The sequence below is a fragment of the Alligator mississippiensis genome, chromosome 1, assembly GCF_030867095.1.
Source record: "Alligator mississippiensis isolate rAllMis1 chromosome 1, rAllMis1, whole genome shotgun sequence".
NCBI classification, from domain to species: domain Eukaryota; kingdom Metazoa; phylum Chordata; order Crocodylia; family Alligatoridae; genus Alligator; species Alligator mississippiensis.
Window position 1 is genome coordinate 365,458,765 of NC_081824.1, and position 17,099 is coordinate 365,475,863.

The window sequence follows — 17,099 nt, forward strand, 5'->3', positions numbered from 1 at the left end:
AAATGAAACAGCCTGCCAAAAATCTTTGTGTCATCCCAATTAAGCTAAAGAAATGTCATTGAATGTTAAACCTGATATAGCTAAGTTGGATCTCTGAGACGACAGAATGTTTAAAACCCATATTGTTTTGTTTTGGCTTCACACTTTAAAACCTTCAACAGAGAACCTAACAAGCTATCAATTACAAAGGTTAATACACTGGTAAAAGTTGAAATAAATGTTTGCCTGTTTATGTATTTAAGGTCAGACTTTTTATTGTGAGCACATTTATGTATTTTCTAGGGTATATTACTTAACTGTCTATTCTTGTTACTACAACACAACTGAGACATTCTGGTGAATAAAGGCAGTGATGCATAAATACCAATGGGAGGAGTGCAAATATTTCTTTTCTGGGAGGCCTCATTGCAAAAATATTTTCCCCCCATCCTAGCAGATTTTGTATTTCTCACTGCTTTAAGAATAAAATCAATTAAGAAGTTATTGGTTTGTGTAACCATGGCATTTATGAACTCCATTGTACAGTAAAGCCAAACTAGTATTTGTCTTAAATAAGGATTTATATTTTTATCATTATAGCTGGCAACAATTAACCCATAGTTCCATACTAAGTCATTGCTCTGTGAAATCTCAGAGAAAAGCCACAGCTTGTTATACAAATGTCAATTTTATTGACACTAGCACACAACTGTATACAATGCTTTCAAAAGAAATGGAATTCATCATATAGAAATAGTGAAACAGATTAATAGTGAATTTGTAGGTCAAAAGTACTACACTACACTTTATAAAGACATAAGAAAAGTGATATCACCTCACATGTGAAAACAGAGAAATTCTGGCACTGTCTGTCACATGACAGGGAATAGACCATTTGCACCTGTATGAGAATTTCTCAGGTGTTGTGTTCTAGAAATTGAACACCACCTATATCTGAGATATAGCTAAGGCCCTACTCTGATGTCCAGGAAATCTACATGAAACTTAACTTTACCAGTGCTTCAAACTATAAAATATCAGATGAAACAATCAACTAAAAATACTCAATTTATATTTGGGGTCATAAACTTGTCAGAAGTATTATCACTGATGATTTGCCAAGTGGTGCACAACTTTGTGCATGTTCTCCCATCAGTAACAGGAAAAAACCCTGCTTTTCAGACATTGTTTTGCTTGTTAATTTTGCAATGAAGTAAAATGCTACATTCTCCTTCAGGAGCCAGTGCAAGCATTAATGATGACCACACCCAAATCCAAACACTACCACTTACAGACAAGAGCTCAATTATTCTAATGATTTCTCATTGTACATGTTAAATGACAACTGCAAATTAAAACTAATCACAAGAGAGTGATTATTGCATGAAAGTGCACGAAACCTTGGTGTTGCATTAACGAGTACTGAATTCTGATTAGTACATGTGCAGATTGACACAAGAACTCAAGTGCTAGAATTTGCTTTTGCCAAAGAAAGAAAGAAGCTGACTAGCTATGCTGTGAGAAACCAAATAGACTGTGAAGTGAAAATGAAGATCATCACCACTCTTCAGTGTGCGCCAGGGTCTCGTTACCATACTTCAGTATTTGCAAGAAGAGGTTTTAGAAATTTGCATTTTATATATGAAGGACCATATGAAATATGGTTAAACAACTGTCTCCCTTTTCCTTATTTTTTCACAAATTATAAATAACCTACATTAGTTAAAAGACGTTCTTTCAGCATATCTGCTTACCTCTTGATAATGCAAGTGTATATTCAGATATACTTTACTTACACATTATGTGTTGGAAAACAAATAGAGAAGCAGAAAGCAGAAGGAACAATGTTATTTAAAAGTAGAAAATGTACTTTTAAAGAACACGTACAAAAATTGCTTATATCACATGAAAAGTTAATGGACTTAATGAAAAATTAGGCTTGCATCAATCATCAGGGAGCCAGTGAAGCTTGTGTTATGTCCAAAGTTATGAGGCTAGCTTCAAATTTTGCCAGTTGTATATAATTTTCTCATAGTTTTTATTTAATGGGACTTGAATTAGGAACTTGGATTCATTCTTCAGATGTAAGGAAGCCATATGTAGAACTGACAGCTGCTCAAGAGAGCAGTCAATTAGGTTACTCCAGAACATTCATGGGTTCTCTAGTCTCTAGATTACTGTTAACACTGTCCACAGTCAGGACAGCCCTGGTCTCAAGAACAGCATCTCTAGTCTGGATAACATTTAGGCAACTGAGCAAGCACTATTCTAGTAAGTGCACAGTGGTACATAAGTTCTTTTCTCAACAGGGGAGTGACCTATTAAATTACAGTTACAGCAAATTACAAATTACAGCAAATGCACTTGTTTTTTCAGAATTGTCATCGCATGTCCAAAAAGCCAGTCAGTACCAAAAATATTCTGGTTGCTTTCTTAATGGTGTCGATGAAGCTTGGTTCGAGACACCTAATGAAATTACTGGGGTTGGGGAAGGGGAAGATGTCAAAATGAAAATAAACCTCAACTGAAAGTTAATACGAGTAATTCATGTAAGGTCACCGGGATACTAAAGGCTTATGAAACCTGAGGACAAGATGATATAATAGGTTAATGTACTAGCTTTGCATTTACCTCAACTGCCCCTCAACACCTTGCATACATAAGCAAAATTAAGTTGCTGGTCACAATCGAGTAAGTCAGTGGATGCGTTCCATGTTCACTTCAGAACATACACCACAATCCACTACCTTTCTTTTAAGAGAGGCCTGCTAGCTGAACAGAAGTGTGATAAATTGGAGCTAGAATACATAACTGACGGAAGGGGAAGTGACAGATACAATATATGGTTTCAGTGAGGGCTCAGTTTCCTTTTCATAAGATCAAAAAACAATTTTAGAAAACCAGCATAAAGATGCTCCCAACCAGGCACACAGAACAAATATTTAGGAACATTTTCCTTCCTGTTGGTCCCTTCTCAAGAGTAAAAGGCCTAACTCTTTTACTCTGCCTGGTCCCTGTGTGAACAGTACAGGCAGGGCAGGGCAGGGCAAAATGCAGAGAACTCTCCTGTCCTTCTCACTTAGCATGCCTGCACTAGAGAGATTTAAATATGTAGCCATAACCCAGAAAAAGTGGAAAGTTTACTACCAAAAAGTCATGAAACTGTGTGATACATAGGATTTATTTCATCTGGAAATAATTCTCCCCCAGACATCCCATCTTCTGAAAATGGGTGAAGAAACTATCGCCATCTAGAGCTGTGCATGTACTTCAACTAAAATGGAACATCCAGCTGCTAAATAGTCTGGTTTCCGGAGCCACTGAGGGAACTGCAGTGGAATCTGATTTACGCTCTGCTGCATAATACAGAAGATGTAAAATTGTACAATTATGAAAACCGATTAATTTTATATTGACTAGAATTAAATTTAAAAAAATTCCAGGCAAGCTTCATGAAAAACTGCAACCTATCTACTCCTTCAAAGATATTATTCAAAGTTACTTTATTTAAGAGGTTTAGAGGCCAATTTTTTAACAGAAAAGTCACTCTCACTGTAACATTCCCCACTTATTTGTTTGTAAACCCTGATCTCAAACTCATTTAAAGACAGAAGGAATTTTTTCATTTACTACAATCTGGAAGTCAAACCATGTTCTATCCATCCCTTGTATTAGTGATCATTGAAGTTATACAGATTCCCTAATCAGAATTTATCAGATAGGGCCATCATTGTAATAAAGGCAGGATAAAATCTAGCTCACTCTTCCAGAGCTGTATTGGCTGTGCACTATTAGCCATTCTGAAATCAGTCTAGGAAGCAGATAAGGCTTAACCACATATACAGAAGAAATACAATGAATAAGAATATATCCATTTTGCATATGGACTTTTCTGGCAGCAGTTTAAAGTATAGAATTAAACATGAATGAAAAAAAAAGCCTTTTCTAACTGCCGCAACTAGCAGGTTACAGTACTGCTGTGAAATTCTCAAGGACTTTGGAGGAAGGGCCCATTCCGTCTCTAATAGTGACAATCCCACTGACTTCAACAAGAGCAGGATCAGGACAGATAGGACTACCAGTTTGTGAGACTCTTCCTCTTCCCATTAACAATTGTGGCATTTGTAAACAAAGTTTCTCTAATAAACACAGTGCATCAGAATACAAGAAAGCAGCTATGCATAATCAGAAGTTCATATGCAAATGACTGAATCCAATCGCAATGAATTTGGAAAAAGGAGGGAAAAAGACTTTAGAAAAAGAGGTGATGTCATACATAACCAATAATCTGTCTTGCTTTGAAAAATGAAAGAGAGGGAAAGAAAAATTTGCTTCAACTTCACAGCTTCAAAATGTATGCCCATGGCAGCAGCAGTAGCGAGTGATTTGGGAAAATGGTGCATCATACCCATAAACAAATTATCTCATATTCAGGACAAAGCATCAGCCAGCATTTGGACAGAACAGTTAAACCAATGACAGTTTTACAGCAAAATACCAATTAGAATGAGTAAAAGCCTTCAGTACAGGTAAAAAAAAAAAAAAAAAAAAAAAAATGAATTCCATGCATACACAGTTAAATGAGTTTGGCTTCACATGCTTATAAAGTTACCAAGCACAGTGTTGGTTTAGTAGTCAGCAACCCCTCCAGTTGTACAAGTCCATGCTTTATTGATATACTGTAGTATTAGACAGTGGCGAGTGTGAAATCAGACAGTAACTGCTGTTGGCCTACATCAGGACATACTCCAAAAATGACTGTTACAAACTAAGGGATACAAAGTCATGAGACATTCCTTGTCTAGTTTTTACCTTTCCATTTTTACATAAAAGACAGAAATAGAACAGTCCCTAGGGAACACTTGCACAGAGAGAGAATGTTAGTTTTTAAAAAATGCATGTGAAACAACATTAAAATAAAGTAAGCTACGCATTTTAGTGCCTCCAGACTGCATGTAAGCTCATGCCACAGATACTGTCCATTTCAACAAGACATCTCCCCAAGACTTCAGTGATCCTGCTTAAAAACAATTGCATATAACTGGATTATTTTTTAAGCGCAACCTGCATTGGGAAATAAAGGGCAGGTGAGCATAGTACATTCAGTGTGGACCAAATATTCATAGTGAAGGTCACCTTTTTGCCTTCACTTCTGTTTCCTAATGTGCTGTGGCTTCTAATGTGGAAACTCACAGCCCAACCTGGAGATCTTGTAACCTCCAGCTATGGAAAAAGGAGTGTCCTCAGAGAACAGGATCACTGTAATAGGAGGAAATAGGTATTCCCAGTACAAATAGGTATTTCTGCAGTAAAAGGACATTGAGACAGTGCTCCAAACAATGCAAGGAACAGAAGATACACCATGCTTTGAGGATAAAGACAGAACATTGAAAAGGCTTTTCCTCCCAGAGAGGTACATGCTGACAAAACAGTGCATACAATGAAACAAAAAAAATGCTTCTCTTTAAACGTTATTAAACAAATGACAAAAATGAGAATGAAGTCCCCAGCATTTTTATTTAAAAAAAATAATTTTGTCTGTTAAGACTTCTGTTTAAAAAGATAGATATATATATATATATATTGATATGCACATACAGAAATCAGGAAAGGATTGGATGAGTGAAATACTGCGAAGTGTGTGAAATATTGTTAGTGACTGAAGTAAATTACTCAGCAGGAAAGGGGAAAAATAGGTAATTCAGTTAATCAAAAGTTCCTGGGGGTATTTTTTAAGTGCTAACTGGAAAAGCAACAGGCTTGAGCTCTGACATTCACTGAACTAAGACAGACCTAACCTTTAATCTCTTCATAAATCATCACAGGCCAAATGACAACTGTTTTCTTGTTACAAACAAAATTTGAAGCATTCAAAAGGAAAGTACTAACCTAATTTAATCTCTCACCTCGTGAAAGTATTAATGGGCCATCATCTCTTGTTTGATCAATGACAGCTTCAATATTACCAACAAGAGAGCTAGCTTTTGCTAGGATAAGCGATGAGATTCAAGGTTCTTGGGGAATCTAACATTTAAAACAAATCTTTCCCTTCTAAAGCAAAACTACAACTTTGAAGTATTTACCATTATGTCAGGTGTGTACAGAGATTTTTGTCTTTACTCTTCTATTGCAACACCATCCTTATTTACATTTGCCCTTGCAGAGAACACACTTCTGAACATCCAGCTCAGCTAGGCCCAAAAAACTTTTCACGCTTCATAACATTAAAAAAAAAAAGTGCTGAATGCTTTTAATAAAAACACAAAACAAGACCAGCCCCTCTGAGAATCCCACAAGGTTTAAAGAAGAAAACAGGGGAATGGGATAGAGAACAAAACACTCAGCGGCCGGTTGGTTAAAATTTGAACAGAAGTCCTGGGATTTCAGGGGCACAGAGAACAGTCTGGTGGGAAGGTAGGGTGCCGTGGTATGCCAGGCAGCTCTGCCTACCTGCTGGACTGCACCCATGCCCCTGCTTGCTGGCTTCTGCCACTGCCTGGAGTAGCGTCAGTGACTTTGCCAGTGGGTGGGGAGGGGAGAGCAGTGACCTAGATGTCCCAAATTTCTTTATGGTCACCTATATATAAGTAACCTAAAATAAATGTTGTATATATCATGCCTTTGATTTTAAGCAGATGGTACAGCTATATAATTATCTATGGCATAATACAACCTTACTGTAGGAAAGAAGATTGTAGGAGATGCCCTCATTCAGGGTACGCAGAAAGTAAAGACAAGTCTCTCTCATCAATTTGTCAACAAGCAGCGTTCCTGTCTTGTTATATATGCCTAATGTTATGCTTCCCAAAGTATATTTCATCTACACATTTACTGAAGTGGGCAAGATGCCCTCAGCTTAAATTCCTGGTCAATATCTTTTTCCCTATTTGACCCAAGACCCATGGGGAAAAAATGTCCCTGGTGTAACGTCACAAGGCCAATGGAACAACTACTCCAGGAATGATTTCAGTCTCCATATCTAGTTATGGAACTATAGCTGTCTACTTCACTATAATCTCTTGGCTTCTCTGCTGGTACCTGCAACATAGGAAAGCCATTTGCAGTTAGAAATCCAAAACACTAGCTTAATTTTTGAGAAACTGATAAGTAAAATAACTGGATGAAAGGCCAGGTCCTCCTATCACTTGTGAATCCAATACCTTTTGTCTACATGTTTTAACTAGAGGTGAGCAACTTGCTCTCTTATGTTTAGTAAAGGTTCAAGTTCTACAATGCACAAATGCACACGTATATCAGGGACTTTCCCCATTCTGTGTCAGTGTACGGCATTAAACGGAATCGAAGTTACACAAAGAAGTGTTATTTTTTTTAAAAGAGGATCATTAGAAACTAGAGGTGACACCTTTAATTTAGGTGTAATTCAATGCAGAACTAACTTTTCTTTCACTTATCCCAATTTTGACCAATAATGACCATCCCTAATTTATGTGGTATATAAGCCATGTGCTGATTCATTGTGTAGGGACAACTATCACAACTATCATTACTTCACATATATAGATAACTCAGGAAACAATGGAAATACTGTTCAGCCTTAGGATTAAAAATTATAATTGTATTGTGAAGTCAGTTTTGGATATTGGCATGACTACCCATTACAACAAATGGAAACAGTGTTACGCATACATAACTTCTAGAAGAACTGGTCAAACTATTTGTTGAAAAACACTTATTGCTGAGATTTGACTTTTTCTGACAGGAATTGTCTTTGAAATGGTCACAAGTTGTACAAATTATGATCAAGTAGTTCATGAGATTTGAGTGCATGGGTTTCCATGAATATTTGAGAGTGCTGTTATGAGCAACCAACATTCACAAGTCAGCACATCAGATTGGTCATTTAAGTCAGGTGCTACTAGTTACTCTTTCTGTGTAGCTAAAGAATTCACTAAGGTGCTGAAATTTCTCAGGTTGGCAGTGGAAAGCACTTTACAGAGACAAAAAGGAAGTATACAGGGCTAGAAAACTATAAATATGTTTAAATATAGTTATCAATTCCTAGCATTTTTCTCTCCAACAAAAAGTGAGAGGCCCTGGCAAAGGTTGCACTTAAGAGGCATTTAGTTTGTTAATTGTGTCTTAAATAGTAGACTGATCACACATTCAGGGAATTAATGGTGTCACAAAAAGAGAAATATACCACAAAAATATTCCTCGAAAAATATGTAATATTTTTGTGGCTGGTTTCCATCGTACCTTAAGTTGAACATATGGAAGGGTTAGGACTGCAACAGGGTCTCCAATGAACCCCAGTATGTTCTCCATTAGCAGCCAATTGGTAGATTGTTGCCTTGCTCTACGACTCAAAACGGGGACCACGTTGTGACTCAAACTAGTCCTGGTATGGTTCTCAGATCTGGCCAATGATCAACTGATTGGTGGCCAGCTCTGATGACTGCACTGGAACCAGTTCAAACCCTGATCCAGCCCTAAACCAGCCAATAACCAGCTGACTGCCCACCAGCTCTGGAGACTGAACCGGGGCTAGTTTGATCCCCAGTGCAGTGCTGGAGCCAGCCAAAAATAAGATGATTGTCAGGCACCCAGCTTTCAACTTGCCAGTTCAGGCAAGTAGTAATGGTGCAATTGGGATCTGATCCCTGATCCCAAAACCATGCATCCTGCTATGTACATGTAGCATGGCAGGAAGTGCATTGTCCCTGTTGGACTCAGGGATCAGATATCATTACACCTTTAAACGACATCAGTCAGTGGCTTTATATATTAGTATATATGGGAGCTGGAATTAAAATGGCTGCACACTTTACCATGGAAGAGGAGAAGCTATATATCAGATTTACAGCCATCCAACATATTTTACATTCAGCTTTCTCTTGGCATGTTCTCACCAAAGAACTGCATGGAGAGAGAGAAGTCAGCCAAGCACTTGTGGCATGAATATTGCTCCAAAATAATGGTGTTTGGGCAGCAACTTTTATTTGTGCCAGAATCATCTATGATGTAGAAAAACCCAGCTACGCAAATATTCACCAAAATGTGGAAAAGAATGGGCACTTTCAAGCAAATCACTTGAAAGTGCATTAATCAAAATTTTTGCTTTGCTTTTACACTTACATTTATGCTGACAAATACCTTTCTACTTTCAAAATAAATTGTTATACTCTTCTGATCTTATTTCACATCTCATTTAAACTTAAGAAAGGTTATGATTCTTCTGTGTTAAGTTTCCTGAGTTATGGAAACACACCTCTTCATATTGACTGTCTTCAGTCAATTTTCCATTCAACCCTTGCTCCACAAACTAAGTGGAACCCACACACAAATATATACGTGTTCAGTCAGTTGTATGTTCAGTTACTAAGAGGGATCTGCAGCAGTTCCCTTCATGTAATTTATATTTGAGATGCATTTTAACTTTTAATGGGCTGATAAACATTAAGAAGATATAACCACCATGTCTCAGCAGAAGCAGCAGGAGACTGTTGTCTCATTTCAGGATGGCATCCTAAGAATGCTCTCCCGCATCTTATACAGTGAATACTTATCTGGAAGGTATAGAATATGGACCAATTTAAACCAAACACAGGGCAGCCTTGACTATCCTGACTCTCAATACTCTATAAATCATGCTACCCTAAGCAAGCTAACAGCTCTTTCATCTATGCACATTACATTACATTTGCTTTAATTAGCCAATTGTATTCAATTCCACCCAGGCCACTCAGGTATTGCAAATGCAGATATGGAAAGAAACTAAGGAACAGTGCTCCCAGAAGTACACAGCATGTGAAACTATAAGGGACATGGAGAGAGCTGAAAACTCGCTGCAGGGCTTTTTCTAGTAAACAATTGTAATGAATGACTGAGTCTTTGGACTCAGTCCAAAGGATTGCTAAGGATTTAAGAGTAACAAACTAGACATTAGGACCCCCATGGCCTGTTACCACCTCTGCTGTGCTACTCAAGCTGACTCACTGGGTAAATCACTGCGTCTTTGTGCTTCTACATTCCCTTCTTTAAAGTACGCCTAATAATACTTGCATTCCTCATGGGGACTTAAAGCTTACCTTAGTCTTGAAAATAAAAGTGAAAAGTATTGACATGAAAAGTTTAAGTATAAAGGAACCATGAGCAATTAATATTGGAGAAATCCCAGACCCCACTGAATTAAGTGAGAGGAATTAAACCATTTACTGTTACAAAAAAATAATATGTAATGGAATCAGGCCAGGGATTTGCTGAGAACACAGCCCATGGCTGATGTGGACATTAATCAATGTCTGCCAAGATTAACTTAGGTTGACCAATTTGTCTCTAAGCATTTTGTGTAAAGAACAACAAAAATTCTTCTATTTTACATTATTTTCAGTCTCTTACCCTCAGGCCCCCAAAAACGTACAGCTCTTTTCCTCAAGGGTCCTTTATATACCTATCACACCAACAGATTGTCTGATTTTAAGTGAGAATGTTAACTTAGACACAGTTCTGTTGTTTGAATTCCTGGCAAATCCCCAGATATAAAACGTGTCTGATGGAAGGATTTGGCCCGCAGAATGTATTTAATTAAATGCTTGTCTAATGGTATAAAATGCACTTCAGTGGCAGAAGACTGATGCAGAATGATTTGTTTTAAATTAAGTGACTTCCTATGGAATTAATTAAAGCTATTTTTTCATAATAAAAGAATTCTTTGTATATGTATTTTTAAAACTAGATATATAGTACTGACCCTGCAAAAGCACCAGATAAAAGGAAACAATTGGAGATGAATGTTGTTTTCCAAGATTTTTGTTCTCTGGGAATAACTTTTAATGAAAAGGGGAAAGGGCAGGAGGGCGGGGGCCTGGGGACAGGATGGGTACATAAAACCCACAGATGTTTTATTAGCTACTGAGCTAGTTCTTAAGCTGCCAGACTTTTATTCTTTTTTTTACCTCCATGATATAAAATATTAAGTCTATTACCCTTGCAGATATTTCAAAACAGCAAAAGTAGGCCATTAAGGTAGCATTTATGACCAAGTGAAATAATATACTTATCATAAATATTACTTGTATATAAAGCTATGATTCTGTTGTGGCAGCCATAGAAAATGGAAATGGGTGTTTGTGCCTGAAAGCTAGCAAAGAACAATTTTTTCAACTATTTAGTTGGTCTAATAAAAGATATCACAACTGAAAGAAACTCAGTGACTTTCATGACATACTGTCTCAGAGAAAAGAGCACATAAGGCCAAATAGATGTAGTTCAGTCAGGGAATTGGGGCATGACTCCTCCAAACTTCAGTAACCAGGGGGCACACCTTGCCAGTGTGGAAATGATACAGTAACTGTTTAGCAGTGGTAAGGAAACAGAATGCATTCTTGGTAACTTTTGTAAAAATATTGTGCCGTACCCACCTCTCCCATAAATTTGACAAAAAAATTACCATGACAAAAATCTTATTTTGTAAGCTCTGATGTTTGTTAAACTTCAAACATCAACTGAAACATAACTACGTGAATCTAACTGCAAACTAGCTACTTTTTTGTCAATGAGGAAACTGACTCCAGTTCCACCTTAGGAATTCATTACTTGATCCTTAAATTTACTGGCTACCAAAGCAACTGCCTTATTTATTTTTACTTTACAGTACAACATTATATTATCAGAAAACCAACAAGAAACTCATGCACATGCTATCCACTTCTAAACATTCTTCTAAAATGGGTTTCATTTACCTACATTTAAATATTTAGAAGTTGAAGGCAGTCATTTTACAGATATTCTAAGTTCAAAATGCAGACAACCTTCTTTAAGAGAATGACATACAAGCAAGTTTTCTCTCATTACAAGCAGTCTCAAGTTTCTAGATTAAAATCTTCAACAACGGAGCAACAGGTATAAGCACTCCTTGTCATGAAGTCTTTATAACGTCACTGTTTAAAGAAATGCTTCAATGTCCTTTATGCTCAAAGCTAAGGTATCTATTTCACTGAAAAAAAAAATTTAAACCCCAAAGAATCTGGACAGGTAAAACTCCTTATATACATGAGGGTATACTGAACAGCAAAAAAAAGTGACATACAGAGCAAGAAAAATCTAAATTATTGTAAATTACTATCTATTAAAGTATCATTCAGAAAATGGACAGATGAAGCAGCTATACCAAATCAGAAGAAGGTGGGACTTCCTACTTTTATGAGTGCACATCAGCTGATCTGTTTTAACTCTCTCAGGTACCTGCTCTACTGTGCAGTAAGGGGAAAATCAAAACAGGCTTCAAATAATTCATCTCCAACTGAAACAGCTGTTAAATCAAGGTGAGTTAGTTTTCATTTACTGTGGAAGAGGGTGGACACATGAAACAGTTAAAGGAGATCAGCCTGATGCACAAGAAGCACCCCTACCTTTTTAACTAGTATAGCCATTTCCTCTGGCTACACCTGGGGTCATATTCAAGACTTCTTAAAATATGTTTTGACCAAGGCATTAGAAAATGATACAAATGTTTCTTGTTTCCCTTGTTCAGATAAAAAAGGAAACCCTAATGAGTTTCTGAAAATTTAAAATGTTCTAGACTAAAAAAGTCCTGTTATTGGTTCATCTATATTTAAGTGAGTAGACGGATATTTGTCAACTGCACAGTTCAGCCAATGCTCCCAATGACTCTGCCAAAATGAACTGATTTCAATATTTAATTTCTTTCCTTTACAACAGCATTTAGTGGGAAGGCTAAGGCCATTGGTGGGGTGAAGGGCACCTCTTGTAGCATGGCTATAATTATGTCAGGACACCTTCTGCATAGTTAGCCTTTTTTCAGTACTCGCTTAAGTAAACTACTGGAATTATTTTCAGATAGGTTTTCAAATTCTATACATTTAACTTGTTGGACGAAAATGTTTACAGAATTACCCTCCCTTTTTCTGTACAAACATTAAAATACTACAGTATATACAATACAATGCTTCTGAAGGCAAGCAGTCCGGTAGGAGTCTGACTCCATGAAGATAAGGTTCTTGGTCCCTGTCAAAGACTGAAAAGTGGATGAGGTGGCACTATGAAAATCAACAACCCACCACGAAACAATTAGGTTCTGCTCAGGCAAACATTTTTTCCTGCTCAGAGAAAAAGATCCCTCAAAACTGTCATGCAATATTTATGAGAAAATAAGAAAAAAGTGCAAACAACTGAAACAACAAATACATTTTTGTTAAATTCTATTAAAGAATGTAATTATTGCCTTTCAGACAAGGCCATACACTTCTTAGCACAGATTTCATCTAAGCTTTTCACTTACACAATATCTTCAGCCTCTTCCTTTCATTCAGAAGGAGGACAGCTGAAGTCCAAGAATCAATAAACAATAATCTATTTAATCCTCTAAATACAAAGCCAGTGCTGCAATAGTTCCAGTATATGACTATTTTGTCCGTTTAACTCATCAATTCAAATGTGTTATGAAGATGAGTAAAATAAAGTAATTCTTGATTAAAAAAAAGTTTCTTTCAGATTATTCAAGCTGTCAACAAGACCCAGTCTTGAATACCAAGCTTCCTGCATTTGGCCTGAAGCTTAATTTCATCCTTAATGCTGCTAGGCACTGAAGAACTACTCTCCTTACACAGGAGAGGAGCAAAAAAAATAATTTGACTTGTATAAAAGAGCATAATATGCCTATTGTAATTTCATTTATATTTTTCAAAATGACTAGTAAATTGTCACAAAAACTACTACAACCACCTAAATGTGATTTGCTATAAATAACAGTCGTACCTATAAATTTTTTCCTAATCATAAGCTACTACACAAAGATAACCAAATCAATAATGATTCTTCTCCTGCTGTCCTTCAGAGAAGATATATCACTGGTTTAGGCTTCAATGCAACCTATTATTTTTACTGTACATCTTGCATCACAGTATACATGGTCAAAATCTAAAACTGGAATGGGGTCCCAGGCTCCTAACAGCTCAAGACATGCATACCATCCTCAACACTGAGACCGACAGACACATCCTCTTCCACCTCCTCATCCAGCTGAAGGCTTCCAAGAGAGTACTTATTTCTAGGAATAGGAGAGGAGCTCAGCACAATGGGATTTCCAAACACAAGGGGATCAGTAAAAGGGTTCATTATTTCTGAGTCTGAATCACTAGATTCTGTTCCACTGCTGGTGGAGCCCTCCATCATCTGGATGGCAGCCGTATGATCTATCATGCCACTAACATATAAAGATTGCATGATTGAACTCTGCTTTGACTGTCCAGTAGCTGACACACCGTTTGCCATGGTTTTGCCTTCTAAAGAGGTCATTTTAACCAGCTCACCTTTATAATATCTCTCTGACCTGTACTCCTGATCTGGTGTTAAGGACATCTGGCTCAGGATAAATGGGTCTGTTTCTGATTTATTATGAACAGTGTGGATTTTTTGATAGTGAGGCCTTTGCAAGCCTGAAGAACATCTATTATATCCTTGGCAGTTACAAGCATGACTATGCTCCTTCCCCTCCTCACTCCTCACCCTTCTGTCATGCCCATTTTCTGAGCCATAGCCCTGATAGCCAGTTCTATTCAAACTCATGTTAGGACTAGACCCCTTGCTACTGGGAGGCAGTGGAGTGGCCAATGGGCTACGACTATCTGGACCCCTGAACAATTCATCAACCAGTGAGCTGTGCCTTGGCATTTTGGGGCTTCCACCAAGATAGAAGGACATATTAGCTGGGTTATCATGAACATACTCTTCAAGGATATTTTGGGAAGTCTTTATAGAGGTGGAGGAATCCCTATACCTAGTCCTATTACAATTTTCATCTCTATAGAGAATATAGGCACCGCTGGTCAAATCACCCTCATAGTTGTCATTTGTTTGGGAATGTGACCGGGTTATTTGTCCTCTCAGAAGGTCATACTCGCTATCTACATCACTGCAGTCAATGAAAGGAATGGAAGTGCTGCTTCCACGAGCAGCCCTGGATGCTGGACCTGTGCTTGGTTGCTGCGACTGAGTTCTATTCTGCTGTGTCCTATCCTTAATGATCTCCTCTTCTTCCTCCATTGTTGCCATCACCACTCCATCCACCCTTCTGCCTTCCTTAGGACTCTTCCTCAAGGATGGGCTTCTGCGCTGCTCAGCATCTTCTGCTGACACTTTTAGTTCCTTCCCTTGCTGGCAGCTCTGCACTGCTGGGGCATCAGCATCATCTCCAAATGTAAAGCTAGAGCTCTGGAAAGAAAAAGGGGAAAGGATATAGAGAAAGGAGGGGGGTTGGTCAGAAAGGGGTGTGTGGGGAGAAAAATCAGTGATTGCTTCTGGCAGAACACCAGAATCCTGTCCTAGGCCTTGGAGCAGCCACATCATGTTCTCTTGACAGCAAGAGCTGTTAACATATGCTTTAATAAATGTGGAAGTCTCTGATCTTGAAGAGCAGATGATGGGCTGAAAGGGACTTGAGCTAAGCACAGGGAAAAGAAAGGAAATACATGGTGACAACTTACAAAACTGCCTGCATGTTTAGGAGGACATAATGGCACAGGGGAATGACCAGGTGTGTAAACAGACCAACAGACTCATGTGCCCCATGGAGAAGCCAGAGTGACAAACAGAATGGAATATCAATTATGGTAAATTCTCTGTATCCTATTTGCATACATGAAAAGAGTCTCAGAGGGATCTTTTGGGCAATCCAGCATTCACTTGATGGAACTGTACTTTCAATTAGTTGCAGGATTGCTTCTCTCTAAGCAAAGAGCATGTGTCAAGTACTTTGCCCCCTCTAACTGAACTGGTCTTAGAAATGTGAACCTTTATTTTGAATGAAACAAATTGTAGCATGATTTCACTGAGGCACTTTGCAGCAAGAATATGGTGCTAGAGAAAAATTTTAAACTGAAGGGAGCTCTGGTGGAATTTTTTGGGCCACTTAAAATATATTATCCAGGTAGAATCATAGAAAATTAGGGTTGGAAAGGACCTCAGGAGGTCATCTAATTCAACCCCCTACTCAAAGCACGATCATCCCCAACTAGGTAATTCCAGCCAGGGCTTTGTGGAGCTGGGCCTTAAAACCCTCCAAGGATGGAAATTCCACCACCCCTCTAGGTAATCCGTTCCAGTGCTTCACCTAGTGAAACAGCTTTTCCTAATACCCAACCTAAACTTCCCTTGCTGCAACTTGAGATAATTGCTCCTTGTTCTGTCATCTGCCACCACTGAGAACAGTCTAGCTTCATTCTTTTTGGAACCCCCCCCCCCTTCAGGTCGTTAAAGGCTGCTATTAAATCCCACTTCAGTCTTCTCTGCTGCAGACTAAATAAGCCCACTTCCCTCAGCCTGTCCTCGTAAGTCATGTCCCTCAGCCCCCTCACCATTTTTGTTGCCATCTGCTGGACTCTCTCCAATTCGTCTACGTTCTTTCTGTAGTGGGGGACCCAAAACTGGGCACCACAGCTGAGAGATGCTCAACCTTTAGCCCACAGGCCAAATCCAGCCAGTGGAGCCATGGCACTCAGCCTGTGGGACTCCCCATGGGTTGAGAAATTTGGCAGTGGGGAGCAGTGGCAATTAATATGGCCTCCCCTGCTGCCAAATTTCTAAGCCTCACTTGGCAGGTCAGAACCAGGCTATGCTCTCTTCCCCTGCATGGATGTGTCAGGCCAGCCCACGACCCCTCCTCCCAACCTCCCAACATGGCCAGATCAGGGCTGGGCCACACCCCCTTCCTCCTGCACAGCTGGGTTGGGCTGGGCCATGCCCCCATCCATCTGCATGGCTAGATCAGGGCTGAGCTGTGCCCTTTCTCCTGTGTGGCTGGCTCAGGGCCAAGTCAAACCCCCACCCCCCATGCAGCTGGATTGGGGCTGGGTCATGCTGCGCCTCCCCTCAACCCTCCATGGGACTGGAATCCCTTCGCCCACATGGCTGGATCGGGGCTGAGCTGCCCCCTGCCTCCCTCCATATGGCTGGATGGGCACTACTGGTGAGATCTGTTCCATGTATGGATGAAGCACTGCCCATCTGGCCTGCTGGGCAAAAAGGTTGAGCACCACTAATGTAGATCAAACCCATCATTTTTGCTTTGAATAGCAGCTGTTTATCATCAACATAGATGGGACCAAAGCTTGTTATCTGCCAAAGAGAACGATTTAAGAGTT

The 17,099-nt window shown here is 38.9% G+C and overlaps 1 protein-coding gene across 6 annotated transcripts in view; it reads right to left on the reverse strand.

The window, feature by feature from the left end:
- The window catches only part of FARP1 (FERM, ARH/RhoGEF and pleckstrin domain protein 1), a 336,645-nt gene that overhangs the window by 51,444 nt on the left and 268,102 nt on the right, over positions 1 to 17,099 (reverse strand). For all 6 annotated transcript variants that reach the window (XM_019486931.2, XM_014600372.3, XM_059721111.1 and 3 more), the window contains one exon: positions 14,931 to 15,171. In XM_019486931.2, coding sequence (XP_019342476.1) covers positions 14,931 to 15,171 — 241 coding nt within the window. The remainder of the gene's footprint in view (positions 1 to 14,930; positions 15,172 to 17,099) is intronic.